The sequence below is a fragment of the Girardinichthys multiradiatus genome, chromosome 18, assembly GCF_021462225.1.
Source record: "Girardinichthys multiradiatus isolate DD_20200921_A chromosome 18, DD_fGirMul_XY1, whole genome shotgun sequence".
NCBI lineage: Eukaryota > Metazoa > Chordata > Actinopteri > Cyprinodontiformes > Goodeidae > Girardinichthys > Girardinichthys multiradiatus.
In genome coordinates, this window is record NC_061810.1 from 34,697,315 (window position 1) to 34,714,322 (window position 17,008).

A 17,008-nucleotide genomic window follows, 5' to 3' on the forward strand; every position below is an offset into this window, starting at 1 on the left:
ATTATTTTGGTCTAAAACCAGGTGTTTCAGTTTTATTGTCCCCTGTATGTTCAACTAGTGACATGCAGACCACTTGTTTCACAAGTACAGGTCCTTCTCAAAATATTAACATATTGTGATAAAGTTCATTATTTTCCATAATGTAATGATGAAAATTTAACATTCATATATTTTAGATTCATTGCACACTAACTGAACTATTTCAGGTCTTTTATTGTCTTAATACGGATGATTTTGGCATACAGCTCATGAAAACCCACAATTCCTATCTCACAAAATTAGCATATTTCATCCGACCAATAAAAGAAAAGTGTTTTTAATACAAAAAACGTCAACTTTCAAATAATCATGTACAGTTATGCACTCAATACTTGGTTGGGAATCCTTTGGCAGAAATGACTGCTTCAATGCGGCGTGGCATGGAGGCAATCAGCCTGTGGCACTGCTGAGGTCTTATGGAGGCCCAGGATGCTTCGATAGCGGCCTTTAGCTCATCCAGAGTGTTGGGTCTTGAGTCTCTCAACGTTCTCTTCACAATATCCCACAGATTCTCTATGGGGTTCAGGTCAGGAGAGTTGGCAGGCCAATTGAGCACAGTGATACCATGGTCAGTAAACCATTTACCAGTGGTTTTGGCACTGTGAGCAGGTGCCAGGTCGTGCTGAAAAATGAAATCTTCATCTCCATAAAGCTTTTCAGCAGATGGAAACATGAAGAGCTCCAAAATCTCCTGATAGCTAGCTGCATTGACCCTGCCCTTGATAAAACACAGTGGACCAACACCAGCAGCTGACACGGCACCCCAGACCATCACTGACTGTGGGTACTTGACACTGGACTTCTGGCATTTTGGCATTTCCTTCTCCCCAGTCTTCCTCCAGACTCTGGCACCTTGATTTCCGAATGACATGCAGAATTTGCTTTCATCCGAAAAAAGTACTTTGGACCACTGAGCAACAGTCCAGTGCTGCTTCTCTGTAGCCCAGGTCAGGCGCTTCTGCCGCTGTTTCTGGTTCAAAAGTGGCTTGACCTGGGGAATGCGGCACCTGTAGCCCATTTCCTGCACACGCCTGTGCACGGTGGCTCTGGATGTTTCTACTCCAGACTCAGTCCACTGCTTCCGCAGGTCCCCCAAGGTCTGGAATCGGCCCTTCTCCAAAATCTTCCTCAGGGTCCGGTCACCTCTTCTCGTTGTGCAGCGTTTTCTGCCACACTTTTTCCTTCCCACAGACTTCCCACTGAGGTGCCTTGATACAGCACTCTGGGAACAGCCTATTCGTTCAGAAATTTCTTTCTGTGTCTTACCCTCTTGCTTGAGGGTGTCAATAGTGGCCTTCTGGACAGCAGTCAGGTCGGCAGTCTTACCCATGATTGGGGTTTTGAGTGATGAACCAGGCTGGGAGTTTTAAAGGCCTCAGGAATCTTTTGCAGGTGTTTAGAGTTAACTCGTTGATTCAGATGATTAGGTTCATAGCTCGTTTAGAGACCCTTTTAAAGATATGCTAATTTTGTGAGATAGGAATTTTGGGTTTTCATGAGCTGTATGCCAAAATCATCCGTATTAAGACAATAAAAGACCTGAAATATTTCAGTTAGTGTGTAATGAATCTAAAATATATGAATGTTAAATTTTCATCATGACATTATGGAAAATAATGAACTTTATCACAATATGCAAATTTTTTGAGAAGGACCTGTATTTGTACTACAATGAGCTAATACAGGCAGTAGCCTGGGTGTTTAGAGTGCTTTAAAATGTTCTAAGCTCTGTTCAGGTACCATGGCAGCGGAGTGTTGAGAAGATTGGACAGAGACCTATCTATGATTTATTCTGTAGTGTGAATCGCGTGATGCAGTCACTTTTTGTCTGCTGCTGTGCAGAATGTGTATTGTAATCGCACATGGTGCAAGTACTTCAAATCTCCACTGTGTGAAATTGTTTTGCACAGTAATAAATTATACAAACAAAATATGTAGACAGGTTGTACCCCGTTGAAGAAATGTGTTTTCCTGTCAAATATAAAAATGTTAGTGCCATAAAACCTTTAAGTGATAGGCAACAGAAAATCAGATATTAAGAGAAGCCGATACCGGTTTATTTAAAACAATAATCAAGCCTTGGTGCAGGCAGACAAAACCTAAGTTGGAGTCTGGAAAGGATGACAGCGGACAGGCAGACAGGGATGAAGCTTGAGACAGGTCCGTAAGACAGGTGTGATCTCTGACAGAATTGAATGTCCAGAAAACAGAAGCCAATGAGGTGTCCAAACATGGGCAAGGGGAGACAGGAAAATCCAGACAAAAAAGATTTGGTCAAAAATAAGCAAGGCAGGCAAGGAACGCTGGACATTTACTCAATTTGAAGCTTTCAAATAAACTGGCAACATTGAACTCTGGAAGCTCAGTATACAGAGGAAAAGGAACAAGTGTAGAGATTGAGCTGCTGGCAGAGAATCACAGGTGCAGCCGATGAACCTGACTGCTGAGTGCAGCAGCAGATACCCAGGCCAGAACATGACAATTAAGCATTAGATAACAGTATAAACAAAAACACATTGGAATAACTTTCTGGGTGAGGTGATTTCTGTTAGGTTAACGGTTAATAAGCACAAAGCTTGCATTATGTTCATTGAGTATAACTAATGTGTAATGTGACCCCTACAAATGTCTTATTGTTGCATTTACTCTCACAGATCCAGTGTGATGTATGTGACCGGTGGTACCATGCCAACCGTGTGGCAAATCCAAAGCCCAGCAAGGTGTACATATATACAGCTTGCTGAGATGGAATCGTCTTTTCTTCCCCTACTTTGTTGTCATATATTTCAATGTTGTTGTTCATTTTTATTGTATTGTTTGATATGTTTATCTTGAAAAATACCTTTTTATTATTACTGTCATTATTATCATGATTATTATTATTATAACTGTACAGTTATGAGGAATTACTTTACAATTTTTATTTGGAAGAGTAGATGTGCAGTTACATAAGAAAGAAATACTTCTTATTTTGTTTTGATCTTTTAAAGATGATTAATTTCAACTGAAACCTTTGTATGTTTGAAACTGTAACTTTTGAATAAAAAGTACACGTTTAGGTGAAATTCTGTAATTTCCAATGGCTTTTGTATTATACTTTGCTGCATGTAAACGGGTTAATTGTACATGGAGAAAATTGAGTCATGATATAATCTGTTATTTATAGTTTTTTTTTTTTTTTTCATACTATTTTCAGTAAGAGTTTTGAAGTCAGTTATCAAAAGTGTTTTTTGTGCTTTGTAGGAAATAAAAAGTCACCAGAAACAGTTTGGTTCACTTATTTAGTGTTTTACTATAAGTTACAGTACGGTCACAATATATGGTAACTGCTGTCATATCCTGTGACCGTTTATATTTCAATAATAATCAGGATGTTTGTGGTCAAATGTTACTTTTTAGTAAATATAGTAAGAAAAGAGTCACCAGAAACAGTTTAGTTCAATTATTTAGTGTTTTACTATAAGTTACAGTACGGTCACAATATATGGTAACTGCTGTCATATCCTGTGACCGTTTATATTTAATGTCATTGTAAACAAAAGCAAACACAAGTGTCAACACAAAAGAACTACTAGAATATGTTTTGACAATAGCAATAATAATACGAATGTGCATGTGCACTAGTCCTATCGTGTGAGAACTGAGTTTAGAATTTTCTATGCAGGTTACCTTTTCAAAAAAAACAAGGATTGCTCAGATTTTTCTTTGCGTTTGTTAGCCCCACTCTCTCTTTTTTTTTTGTTTTTTTTTTGGCCAAGCTTACGCAAGATACGGTTTAAAAACGCAACAGCGCCTCCTATGGTCACAGAATATGGTGTAACGCCGGACTCCTTAGAACCCCACAGTGTCCACATCGATCGATAGGCACTCGATTAGCTTTGACTCGAGCTTTGAGAAATAGATCCTTCCTAAACCTCCATTCTGGGTTTTATGTATCTTCAAAACTTCATAAAATGGATTGTTTAGCATCTTTTGCAAGTAAGTGCTCGTAAAAACATGCAGGCATAAATAAAGCACAACAGCGGATCTTGAGTCTCGCCATCTTTTCTGATATTTTTGGTTAGCCGTTGAAGCTTCACGCCGTTAGTTAAGCTAACAATAGCTTTCAGCGATGGAAAAAAAAAACGCTGTAACTGTTTAAAAATAACAATCAAACAGTTCAGAAATGCTGCCGCTGTTTATATGTTACTCTTACCGAGTTATGCTGGGATCAAAAACCTCACAATCAAATCTACGTTACCCCCAAAAAATAAGTTAAACTAGACTAACTTAGCATTTAGCGTTAATGAACTCTGTCAATGTTTAAACTAAAACATTAAACTATAAAAGCACATAATTCATGGATGCCACCTTTGATTGTATGTAACTTTTATCTGTTGAAGATATTTAGACATCAGGCTAGAACCAAGACAGAAAACTGAAGCTTAGTAACATCTAAAAAACATTAGCTAGTGTTAAGATTTGCAGCCAAATGTTATATTATGGCCTGAATTGAAGTCCGTTGTAAGTTTAGCTGACCAGTGAAGTTTTATTTAATGATCGTATTCTATTTGAACTTAAGTCAGCTTATTTATACAGTCTATAATCTGATTAAACTGTAACCATGACCTTTAATTATGATGTCCCTAACTGCAGATGACCCCTTTGATAAACCACCCTGCAGAGGCTGCTCTTCATATCTGACTGAGCCATACATAAAATGTGCAGAATGTGGACCTGCACCTTTCCTACTCTGCCTCCAGGTCAGTGGCTAACAAACATTCAATGTTAAACATGTGGTTCATCAGCAGATCACTCTGACTGAAATCAGTATGGCTGATTGGTTGTATTTGTCTTCTTTGCACTTGCTATTGGTCTAATTGTATTGGTTGTGAACAAGGTTTTTTGTTTGTTTGTAATTCATTAAAGAGATTAACAGGTTGTTGCCTCTTTGATATTTAAATTCCTCATACTCCCAAATTATCTCTGGACTGAGATAAGAAGATGCTTCTGGATGTGTGGTTTGCAGCCAGTGGCTCCAGAAGTGGCTCTGGTTCTAATAATAAAGATTAAATTACTGTACCTTGACTCATGTAGTTATTATATTAGATTATAATGCCTATATTCCTCTAAACATATTTGTCCAGTCTAGGTCTGGGTCTAGGTCCATCTTTTCCTTATACTGTGTCTGCTATTTAAAATCCTTTTACTAAGATGTCTGATTAAAAACTTCAAGTGTGACTTTTTCTCTGGTTTTATGGAACATAGTGTGGCCTATCCCTTCTCTTTCCCCACCTGTTGCTGATCAACCTACTATAAGAAGGTTGGCCAGAAGAATATTATGTACAATAAAGACTTGAAAGCTATTGCCAAATTGTGCAGGTGCTTCTAAGTCAGTGTGTTGAAATCAAAATAATAAATAGATGTTATCCACCATATTCCTTTGTGTTGTACGTGGTGTGAATTCTGTTGGCAGTTTCCGGTCAGCCATTTTTACGTTTGTACCCGAAGACAAAAACTTTGATTATGTTTACCCACATGTGTGTTCGCCAAATTAACCCCCCTACAACAGACGAGAACGGAGCAAAAAATATTTCTTTCTATATTAATTTGGTGTTTTCTGTGCTGTTAAATCACAGAGGGCACGTTAGTTGTATATTTGACTTGTTTACGTGATCATTTTCTGTTGTATGTTGCGAACGAACGTAAATATGTTACTTGTTATTTAAGTGAACCAATTTATGGAAAATAATCCACTAGTCGCAGGAAAAATCCACCTTTAACGCGCACCTGGTGAACCCACAAGTAAAGCTTTGCGTAAATGAAAATGCAGCCGCAAACAGCACAACAAGTAGCCGTGTTTGGACGCGTCCAGGCTGCGTAAAGACGTAGGTGTGGGATTATCCTAGTGGACTAAAGATACGAAATTTAGCTCAACTGCTAACCAGTCACTGCATGCTAAAACAAACAGCTTTTCTGCAGCCGCTGTTATTATACCAGATGTTGCTAAAATGATCAATGATGAAGCAGCACCGCCAGGAATAAGGTGGATCGATAGTATTGGTGTAGCTGCACTTCAGCAGCAATAGGATTAATTGTTGCTTTTCCTTTTAAAGCAAAAGCACGTAGACCAGGTTCTAAATTTGTTTCATGTTTTGGTATAAACAATGTGAAATCATATTTGAACACAATTATCATACGGTAAGATTCTCTTACCAGCCCATGCGTCGTCTAATCAAAGGTTGATGGTTATTCTCTAAAAGTGAAGATTTCTGCATTGAGAAAACTTCTGTTATATAAATGCAGATTATTCGAAGTAAGGTTATAAAAGAGCTATTTGTAGGATTCATTTTCTCAAATTGTGCCAAAGGAGGTTGATTTTACTGGGATCTTGTTAGATAAGCACTGTCAATAAATCCTTGTCAATGCAAATGTTATGGACATTAAATAATCACGCATACGTAGGTCCTGAAGTTGTTTTCAGAGGTGATTTTCTTTCGATCTAAACATCTGATGAGATATCCTAAACATCTACTTTAAGTGTGATTTTTTTCTTTTGCATAAACAGTTTTTTCCTCTCACTCCAACTGTATGAATCTTTTCAGTGTTTCACTCGGGGATTTGAGTACAAAAAACATGAGAGTGATCACAAATATGAAATCATGGTGAGTATCTATTTTCCTTCTTAGCTTTGCACACACTAACACACTTCTTTGAGATGTGTTTTTGCCATGTTTCCCGACCTCACAGACATCAGACTTTCCTGTGCTGGAGCCGGGGTGGACAGCGCAGGAGGAGATGGCGCTGCTGGAAGCTGTTATGGACTGTGGTTTTGGGAACTGGTAAGCAGTTACTCACTTTAATTTCAGATGTGAACAAAAGTCTGTCTGCCTGATTGTTCAAAGAACAACATGTGTGTTATTTTTCTCCCCTTTCCCACGTTGTCATTATTTAAGGTTTCAAGGTTTGTTTCTGAGTTTCATCGTCTCAGGGTTGAAACTCTTCATCACGGTGCTCAAACTCTGCTGTAGTTTTCTCCCAAGTTAAATATTAAATGTTTATCTTGTACAGTCAGTCTTTTGGGGACATGAACTGAGGTTTATAATGCTTTGATATGAGTTTAGGGTTTTGGTCCTTGAGGACATTTTCTGCTGTTCTATTGTCTAAGTATGGTTTCCATTTGTCTGTCTATCCACCTATACATTAGCCTCTGTTCATCCATCCAACCATCAATCCACCTGTTTGTTCATCCATCCATTCTTTGTCCTTCCGTCAGTCCATCCATCTATACATACACTAGTGGTCAAAAGTTTTAAATACACTTTCTCACTTAATAGGTCTCTTTATTTTCATGACTGTCTACATTGTAGATTTTCACGAAAGGCATCAAAACCGAATGAACACACATGGAATTATATAGTAAATAAAAAGTGTGAAATTACTCTAAACATTTTTATATTTTACATTCTTCAAATTAACCACCTTTTGCTCTGATGACTGCTTTGCTCTCTTGGTATTCTCTCCATGAGCTTCAGGAGGTGGTCACCTGCAGTGGTTTTCCAAAGAGTCTTGAAAGAACTTTCCAGAAGTTCGTTGAGAGACGGCCAAAGGTTAACATTTCAGTCATTGCAGCAAAGGGCGGCTACTTTAAGCAATCTAAAATCTAAAACACATTTAAAGTTCTTTTTACAATTTCTCATTTGCTGCATATTTCCATATGTGTTCATTCACCGTTCTGATGCCTTCAGTGGGAATCTACATACAATGTAAACATAGACAAGTATTAAATGAGAAAGTGTGTCTAAAACGTTTGACTAGTAGTGTACATCCATCCAGTAGATTTATTGTGATCTGTAATTTTTGTTAAAATTGTCAAAACTGGATTGAGCACCGAAGAAGCCTTTCATCACTTGCACTGGAGTCAGAGGATGATCTCAGTACCTTTTTCAGGAACACTGTCTGCCTGCACACTGGAATCTGGATCATTACTTGTTTGGGTTGTTTGCGTTGATTTCTTCATTTCAAGCGCCATAGCTTGCAATATGCTTTGTGCTTTGAATACATCATCAGGAGGTAAAAACTTCAATCTCCTGAATCTTAGATCAAATGCAGCAACAATCAAGATAGTGTTGGGACATTCTGGCTTGAACACAAGGATTTCGTCCCACCTTGATTTAATTTCTTCTGCCGTACGGGTCTGGCCAGCCTTTACTGGTGCTGCTTCAAAGTTTCAATCCTGTGTGGCTTTAAAGTTATAAACCAGTTGTGGGAGTGCAGACTGGGTTGCATAGTTTTAGTTGGCTGAATGCAATCTTGTCCTCTTCTACTCCTAACTTAAAGAAAACACAGAAAATATAAACAATCACAATGTTTGCCTTGTTTCCTACACTTGTCAGCCTGGAGTATCCGTTTATAAAGCTGAGCAAACCTTCCTGAGTGGACTTAAATGATGATCTTTTTCTTTCCTTCTTACCTCTTCAGGCAGGATGTAGCATATCAGATGCGCACGAAAACCAAAGAAGAATGCGAGAGCCACTACATGAAGAATTTCATCAATAACCCGCTCTTCTCCTCCACCTTGCTCAGCCTGCGGAAAACAAAAGACTCCCGTTTTGCAGATGGAGCTATTCCCTTCAAATGTAAGCATTCACATGTTTTGTTTCTTTCATTTTTCTTCCCACACAAAGCTGCAGCAACACAATATCCTGTTTTCATTTTCTTTTAAAAGTATGGTAAATAGTTTTGGTTAAACTTCCACTCATAGAGTTAAGTTGCTCAACTCCACTAGTCTCTGACACCACTTTGATTATGTGTCTATGAGATTAGTCCTACGTAGGATTTCAAGGTAGTCTTAAAAATTATGGAAATATATAACATTTGATCATTTTATACAATAGAGTATGAAAAATGTTTACAATTAGAGAGAACTGAATATACCTAGAAGCTCCATCTGCCACGGCTTCTGAGCTCTCAGCATACTTTCCATTTTTTTTCTGACTAAAAAGACTAGATTATCAGATTTTGTACTGTAAATCATTAAAAGCAACTGAAGCATTTTTGTTGTTTTGTATTTTATTTCGTCTTGTATTCCCCTTACTTCACAGCCTCTGATGATCCCCCTCGGCCAACATTTGAGTCTGTGCTGTCTCGAGACATGGCAGGTTACATGCCAGCCAGAGCAGACTTCATGGAGGTGAGGGGATCCAGTTCTTTAATCACTTGTCCACACGAATGGATCAGTTAAACCGCCACTAGAGGGCTCAGCATTAAATGTTAGTGAAACAGTGACTCACCATTGTTGGCGCCTCGCAGTGAGAGACTCACTCTGTCATAATATTGTCATCATTGATTGGCTGCGTGAAAACTTGACTCTGACAGTCATTTTTATCTCTCCTAGGAGTTTGACAACTACGCAGAATGGGATCTGAAAGACATTGACTTTGTGGACGATGACTCAGATATACTGCACAGTAAGTGTATTTGCTTTATATTTTTTAAAGATCATTGTGTGTTGTACCTGCTGCCTAACTAAAGACTTAAACTTTCTGCTCTGGCCTTGTTTCACAGCTCTGAAGCTTGCAGTCGTTGATATATATCATTCAAGATTAAAAGAAAGACAAAGAAGGAAGAAGTAGGTGTTTTTTATTTATTAAAAAAGTTATGAAGCTGTAGTAGGTAGCATGCAGTGACTGTAGTCTTGCAGCAGATGGCATCAGAAGCTTCTTTATTCACCTTTCAGAGCCTCCACTACCCTAGTGTATTTTACACTTGGTTGCAATTTGCAACAACTCTTTGCTTACTTAGTATCAATTAATTCAATGCACTGATCTATTTCAACATTGTAGGATTTTCTGTCAAAAGAACCAGTCCTAGGAAGATGGGATTCTCACTGAATGTATTGCTGATAATATTCCAATATTAACCCTATCTCTTTAATTGCTGCTGCAGATCAGGTCTTTCAGGTTGAATTTATAAGTTGCAGGGTGTATGTTCAATCCCTGAAAATATTTGGAAGTCAGGATAATTCATTGTTCTTCTGCTAATATGTGAATGCCGGTCTGTTTGACAACACACCCGGTCTTAGAAATGGCGAAACGTTTATCCTCCCAGCAGGAGGAAGAAACGTCTTTTATCACGAAAACTGTCTCCTCACTCATATCCCTGAATTATCTCCTTTTTTTTTTTTTACACACCAAGATTCTAGCAGTCCTGATTTACTCCCACTTTATTGGTTCCAATACTCAGATATACATTTGATTATCAAAGTTTTTCTTACTCCAGCTAACTTTGTTTTATATTGGCCAAACAAAAAAAGTCTGAAATCTGAAATGATCATTTGATTCCGTCATCATCTCAAGACGTCACAACAAAAACTAAACTTCTTTTATCGCTGGACTAAAACTGAGTGCCGGACAAACAAATTACATCTTGAGCGTCCATAAGTACAATGCTATGCCAAATTATTCATGACCTTTTCATTTCCGTGCCTTTTGTCAGATTAAAGCCACAAATTTCACAGTATTTCTTTGTACTTCAAGTGATAAAAAAATACAAGTTAGTGCATAATTGTGAAATAGAAAAACAGTCATGCAAAAATGTGTTTTCAAATAGAAATCTGAAAAACGTGGTGTGCATTGAGCTCCCTTCACTCTGATACCCCTAAATAAAACCAACTTCACCTGATTGCTTTGAGAAATTCCTTAGAGATGTTTAAAGCAGGACTGGGTTATGAAACAAAATCCCAGGCTTTGGCCATTTCATAGAGCACTGCTCAATACATCATCCCATAATAGCAATAAAATCCCACAACTGCACACCTACCTAGACATGACATGGCTGTCCAGGCTGGACAAGGAGACCTTAATCAGAGAAATACCCTAGAGGCTTATGGTGACTCTGGAGGGGCTGCAGAGATGCACAAGTTTGGTGGAAGAATCTTTCAGCAAGACAATTATTAGGCACACCTGTTAAAAATCGGCCCCGTATGGAAGAGTGGCATGAAAAGCCAGAAGGTCCTGTTTAAGATCTGCCACACACCATTTAGGGGACACAGCAAGTATGAGGAAGAAAGTGTTCTGGTCAAATGAAACTAAAAGGAATTTCCAGGCCTACATGCTAAATGTCTTGAGTGGCAGAAAACTTAAACTGCACATCACCCTGAACACACCACCCCCACCTTAAATTGTGGTTGAAGATTTATGCTGTCAGGTCAATTTTCTTCAGCAAGGAAAGAGAAGCTGGTCAGAGTTAAAGAGAAGATGGAAAAAGCTAAATGCAGAACAGTCCCAGCGGAAAACCTGTTATTGACTGAGGTGGAGGTTCACCTTCCAGCAGGAAAAGAACCTGTTACGCAGAGCTACGATGAAAGGGTTTCGATTAAAGCATGTTCATGCATTAGAATGGTCCAGTCAAAGTCCAAACCTGGATCCAATCGAGAATCTGTGGCAAGACTTGAGAATTGCTGTTTACAGATACTCTTCACCCAGTCTGACTTTTCAGCAAAGAACAGACAAAAAGTTCTCTAGATATGCGCGAGTTATGAATAGTTTTTACAAGACACTGTGTGACAAAGTCCTTGACTGTAAACTGAGTGAAGATTTCACTTGGTTTTAAAATAACACAGCAGATATATTGATGTATATGTCTTAACAAACACGTTTTTAATGTAAAAAAAAACAGTTTTCTCCATCCTCATCCTGCTAGCTTTCCCTCTTTGTCACAACACAAATAGGTCCAAGTGCAGTGCATCCTTCAGCAAATCAACTTTAATGAGTTTGTGTTCCCTGAACTCTGTGGAATGGCATCCATGGCTGGGAAGGCGTTTTCCAGCTACTTCCACCAGTAAAGCTCCTATTTCATCTCTGCTAACTTGTCAGACAATCCTGTCTGACAAGTAGATGTTTAGGATATCCGATCAGACTTTTAGACCTCGAGACCAATGAGTGATTTAGGGTTAACTTAAAAAAAACAGATTGGCATGCCTAATATAATAACACTATAAAAAAAAAGATTGTCATGTGTTAGAAGTATACACCGACTTGTGAAAGTATCTGTACCCCACAGCATTTATCATGTTACAACCACAAAATTCAATGTATTTATTGGGATTTTATGTGATGGATATTTATAATATGATTTAATTACGCCCAAGTGGATTTTATTTCTTGGTCGCACTGCGTTTTATTTAAGGGTATCAGAGTAAAGATGACTGAAAACAAATGTGTGCCACACTTCCCAGAATTTAAATTGTAAACAAGTTTGAAAACCATATATAACTTTTCTTTTTTTTCATGTTTATATGCTATGTTTTGTCCGTATATTGCATAAAATACCGAAAAATTCATTGTGGTTAACAAAATGTGGAAAAGTTCATGAGGTATAAATAGCATTTTAAAGGCATTGTGTGTAGCTGAAAAAATCCTATTATTTGTTTCACATTTAAATTGTCCTAGTTGCCATTTGTGAATGTTGCCAGAAATGTGGAGTTGCTCTCAGAAGTGCAATTTAACCCTGATTATATAAATGTTGTTAATGCGTTATTACCCGCACAAGTTAATTTTGAGGTTCTTTTTTTGTACGTCTCCTCAGCGATCAAAGGATAGTTTTCTAGATTGATCTGTTCATCTCTTTCAGGATCATCCGAGACCACGGTTTGATCAACCTGCGCAAGTTCCAGAGTGAGTTCCCTCTTGAAGCTCGTATGAGCTCTGCTGAAGCATTCACAAAGGCTTGGACAGACATTTCATAGCTGACGGCCAAATTGCTGCTCTGCTTTCTGATGAATGTGTGCAAACAAAACTCTGCTGTAACAACCTTTATTCGCCTTTCAGGGTTGCCACACAGTCATCAAGTATCTAAATAGTTTTTTGTGTTTTTTGGGTCTGGATAAATATGAAAAATAGATGTTTCTTTCTATTCGTTGTTTAAAAGACTAAAAAGCTTTGTTTTTAACCTAAAGAGTGTTAAAAAGTGTTCTTTCAACTGAAATAGTCACTGTTTATTTCTTGTACCTCATTGAGATTTCTGTTCATTGTCTGCGTTCTTTGTTTAATGACACAGAACCAACACAGATCCAGACAGCTGTAAATGTTCCAGTCCATTTCAGGAATAAATATTAATATCTTTTTAACTCTCAAACCTTTTTGTTCACTATGAATCATTTACATGCACTCAGCATGGGCTTAGATGACATATACGTTTGGGGCTTTTTATGATGCATTTGAATTGCTCTTTTTTCAGGATGAACAAACCTGAAAAGCAACTTCAATGAATTTGTTGTGAATTCTGTGGACATTTTGTTGTTTCACTCCCTGTTTGTGTCTTGATTATCATTCTGTACATTGGTTTGGTCATAATGGATGTGTATGACCTTAACTAACTATAGCTATGAATGGCAGCATAATTATAGGCAATGTTTAGACCTGAACATAAAATCTAATTTTTGAAATAAACAGAAAGAAATCTGGAAAGCTTGGTGTCAGGCTGGCGGTATAAAGTCTGTTGGAGTGAGCGTCTATCGGTATAACCTCACTCCCTGTTTGAAGGGCGTTGCTGCAGAGATCTCTGCACGGTTGCATGATCCACCTGTTACAGGATGGATTCCACTGAGCTCAGTGATATAATTCTTTGCATCTCTGGGGTTTTGATTTCATGGCAAGCCTCCGCTATGAAGGGATTTTATCCAATTATAGTGCCTCGTAACTTTCTCCACTGTGACGTCTCCACGAGTTGCTCTGTGGAGCTGTTTGTGGCTTGGGAGTTGGAATACTTCTCCTCTCATGTTTTATTGATGTTTCCCTTCAGCCCACCGGTTAGCCCTGCTCCCTTATCTCTGCAGCCTTTCAAGACAAAAGCCAACTCAGTCTCGAGCTGCACACTGGTTGCCATGGAGACTGTCAAAGTGTGTGCGTGCGTGTGTGTGTGTGTTCATGCGTTTGTCACATGCAATAATGGAAGTGGAATCCATAGCCCGGGAGGCTGGCGGTATCATGTCTCAGTGATGCTGGAGGCAGAGTGACCAGGTGATCAGCTTGTTGTCTGCTGTTTGCAGTCAGAGTTTGGACGCTGGTATAAATCTACACAGAGGTCTCATCTCCTTTAAATCGTCGCTCTGTGTGTGTCCGGTGTTTTGTTAGGAGCATGACTTCATATTCTCCGCCTGAGACGGCAGCTGTTAATTAGTGCTCACATGTCGCAGTCTGAACTCACAAAGAGCCTCTCCTCTCGGGCTTCGCCGCTCGTCTGTTACTCAGCAACGCGGCCGAAGCTTTCAGGCGAACACAACAAGTCTTAGAGTTTGTGTCCATGTTCAGGGAGTTAGATGTGTGAACACACACCAGGAGAGCGTTGCTCTTGCAAATTATGCGGACAGGGATGTGTTTCTGTTTTTCATGCAGGAGAGATGCTGAATGTTTCATTGAGTATAAGATGTATTTTTTCTGCAGTGGATTGTAATCTGAAAGGATAAGAAAAGGAAAAAATCTGAAAGGAAATTTTGATTTACAGTTTATGTGTCCTCTAAGCTCAGTTTGGTTGTTGGACAGCTTGTAAATCTTGAATGTTTACGGTTTATTTGCAAAAGTATTTATCCCCCTTGAACGTTGTCACATTTTGGACCACAAACCTCAACGTATTTAATTCTGATTTAGATTGGTTTATTTAATAGACCGTCTCAAAGTACACATATTTGTAAAGTAGTAGAAAAACGGCACAGGATTTTCAAATTTTATTTTTATAAACCGGAATCTTAAAAAAGTGACAAGCATTTATATTGCCTTTAAGCCAGAATTTTGTGGAATATTTCAGGATTCAAGGATTTTTATTGTCATACCAGCTCACATTTACATGTTAAGGTATGAAATTTGGACTCAGGTCCTGATTAAGAAGGCTAATACGTAAGTAAAAAGAAAACTTATTACTTAAGTATTTCTTTGTTCTAATTTCATCTTTTGGGACATGTCGATCCAACTTTGCACATCTAGAGAATGAATATTTTGCCAATGCATCTTCGCAAAACAGCTCAAGCTCAGTCAGAGTGGATGGAGTGCATCTGTGATTATCAGTTGTCAAGTACTGCCACAGATTCTCAGCGAGATTTAGGTATGGACTTTGACTAGGCCATACTAACACATGAATGTTCTTTGATCTAAACCACTCCAGGTTCTATAGTTAGTGTTGTTCCGGGTTTAATATTTCTGGATGTTGAGCTTCACCACTGTAGCCTCCATCAAGTTTTCTACTATGATTGCTCTCTCCCTCTCTCACACACACACACAGTGTTTTGCATGTAGACAGAAAAATTTCGTTTTGGTTTATTGATCACGATCAATCCGTATTTTCGTGGCTCTTTTATTTCATTGCATTGTGTCTATCACAGTTTGTGAGCTTTAAGATCACCACTACCAGAAATGTACATCAAATGTGGGCATTGAGGACAGTGATAATCTATCCCACAGGCCAAATATATCAGTGCCACGCACAATTCGCCTGCATGACACTTAAAAAATAACATCCTACCAGATATTGCATTTAAGCATTCCTTTGGGATCGCAGTATTGTACACGAGCATTGTAATGATGGTCGCAATTTGATACTTTGTGCACCTTTGCTGCCCTGCTGGTTTTCTAGTCAGTTGTAATCAAGACCTCTTTTTGCTTTCTTCATGCTAGCCTTTGATTGAAGCCATGTTTGTGGGTTGCGTAGCAAATAGTTGTCCTGTCAACAGATTCTCCCACCTGAGCAGGGGATCTCTGCAGCTCCTCCAGAGTAACATTTCTGGTTAACGCTCGCCTTGCTGGACCATGGAGGTTTAGCTGAACAAATGTCTTGGTTGGATTGCAGTCGTGTCATATTCTCCTCAGCCTTCTCTGCTGTGTTCTTTTGTCCTCTTGATGCCGCAAACCTCTGAGGCCTCCACAGAACAGCTGCATTTATGCTGAGATTAAATTAAAATTACTTTTTCCCAACGCAAATATGGACTGGACTACTTTGTGTTTGTTTATTACTTAAAATCTAATTAAAGAGCACTGTGGTTTGTGGTTGAATACTTTTGTGAGGCTCTGTAGTGTACACGTCATCCTCTGTTATTATTTACCTAAAAACAAATCCACAATACCTGTCAAGGATTTTAAGCAGGTTTCTCTGATTTTGGTTGCTTAAGATGCAAATAAATGTCATATGAAAAATCTATGTATCTGTGACAGTAAATCTATCTTTTAGAAGTTTTACTGCGGTGTCTCACCGTGCTGGAACTAATGTGTCAATAACAGACGTATGCTGGAGTGGATCACCACTTGATTAGCTGATTAGCACTTGATTAACTCATCAGTTATCCGTTCCTTCCCGGGGTTTTGGCAAACCTACTTCAGGAGCATTTTATGTGTCTGTTCCCTCCCTCAGTGTGACTTTAGGACCAGGTGGTGTTTTTACAGGGAACAGTTGTAATCAGTTTTAGTGCAGCAGGTAACTCCCAGCTGACTGGTTCAGTTGGCCTTTTATTTCCTTCACCAGATTAAAAACGACGCACCTTGGAAATCAATATTTCTGATAACGTCTTCCTCTCACATTGCAAATAAACAATAAACAATAATAAGCAATAAACAAAAGAGGAGAAATTCAAATCCCCCGTTATCAAGCAGTTACTGATGTTATTTGTTTGGCATTAACGAAGCTTATGATCATCTTAAAATGTTACTGCATTAATGATTTCAATATTTCCCCACTCCAAATTGAGTGCTTCGAGAGGAAAACTCATACATAGTGTTGAAAATTTAAGATTATTTCTTTGTATTGACTGTACTATGCAAACAGAGCTGTGTAAAGATACCCTGAGTGTTAATAGCTTTTTGTATATACAGTTGTTTTTGATAAGAAGGAAAGATCCATTCTGCTACAGAAAACAAAGTCTCTCCCTTCAGCAGCCTCAGGAGATCCTATCAGCTAGAGTATCCACAGCGTGGTGGTGATAACAGGAAGGGTTTTATTCTGATCA

The 17,008-nt window shown here is 38.6% G+C and overlaps 1 protein-coding gene across 1 annotated transcript in view; it reads left to right on the forward strand.

The window, feature by feature from the left end:
* Positions 1-3,838: 3,838 nt before the first annotated feature.
* tada2a (transcriptional adaptor 2A) overlaps positions 3,839-17,008 on the forward strand; it is a 35,562-nt gene continuing 22,392 nt past the window's right edge. The window contains exons 1-9 of the mRNA XM_047392542.1: positions 3,839-4,017; positions 4,675-4,781; positions 6,624-6,683; positions 6,769-6,860; positions 8,500-8,657; positions 9,123-9,211; positions 9,416-9,488; positions 9,586-9,649; positions 12,652-12,695. Of these exons, the coding sequence (XP_047248498.1) occupies positions 3,993-4,017; positions 4,675-4,781; positions 6,624-6,683; positions 6,769-6,860; positions 8,500-8,657; positions 9,123-9,211; positions 9,416-9,488; positions 9,586-9,649; positions 12,652-12,695 (712 nt within the window). The 5' untranslated portion in view covers positions 3,839-3,992. The remainder of the gene's footprint in view (positions 4,018-4,674; positions 4,782-6,623; positions 6,684-6,768; positions 6,861-8,499; positions 8,658-9,122; positions 9,212-9,415; positions 9,489-9,585; positions 9,650-12,651; positions 12,696-17,008) is intronic.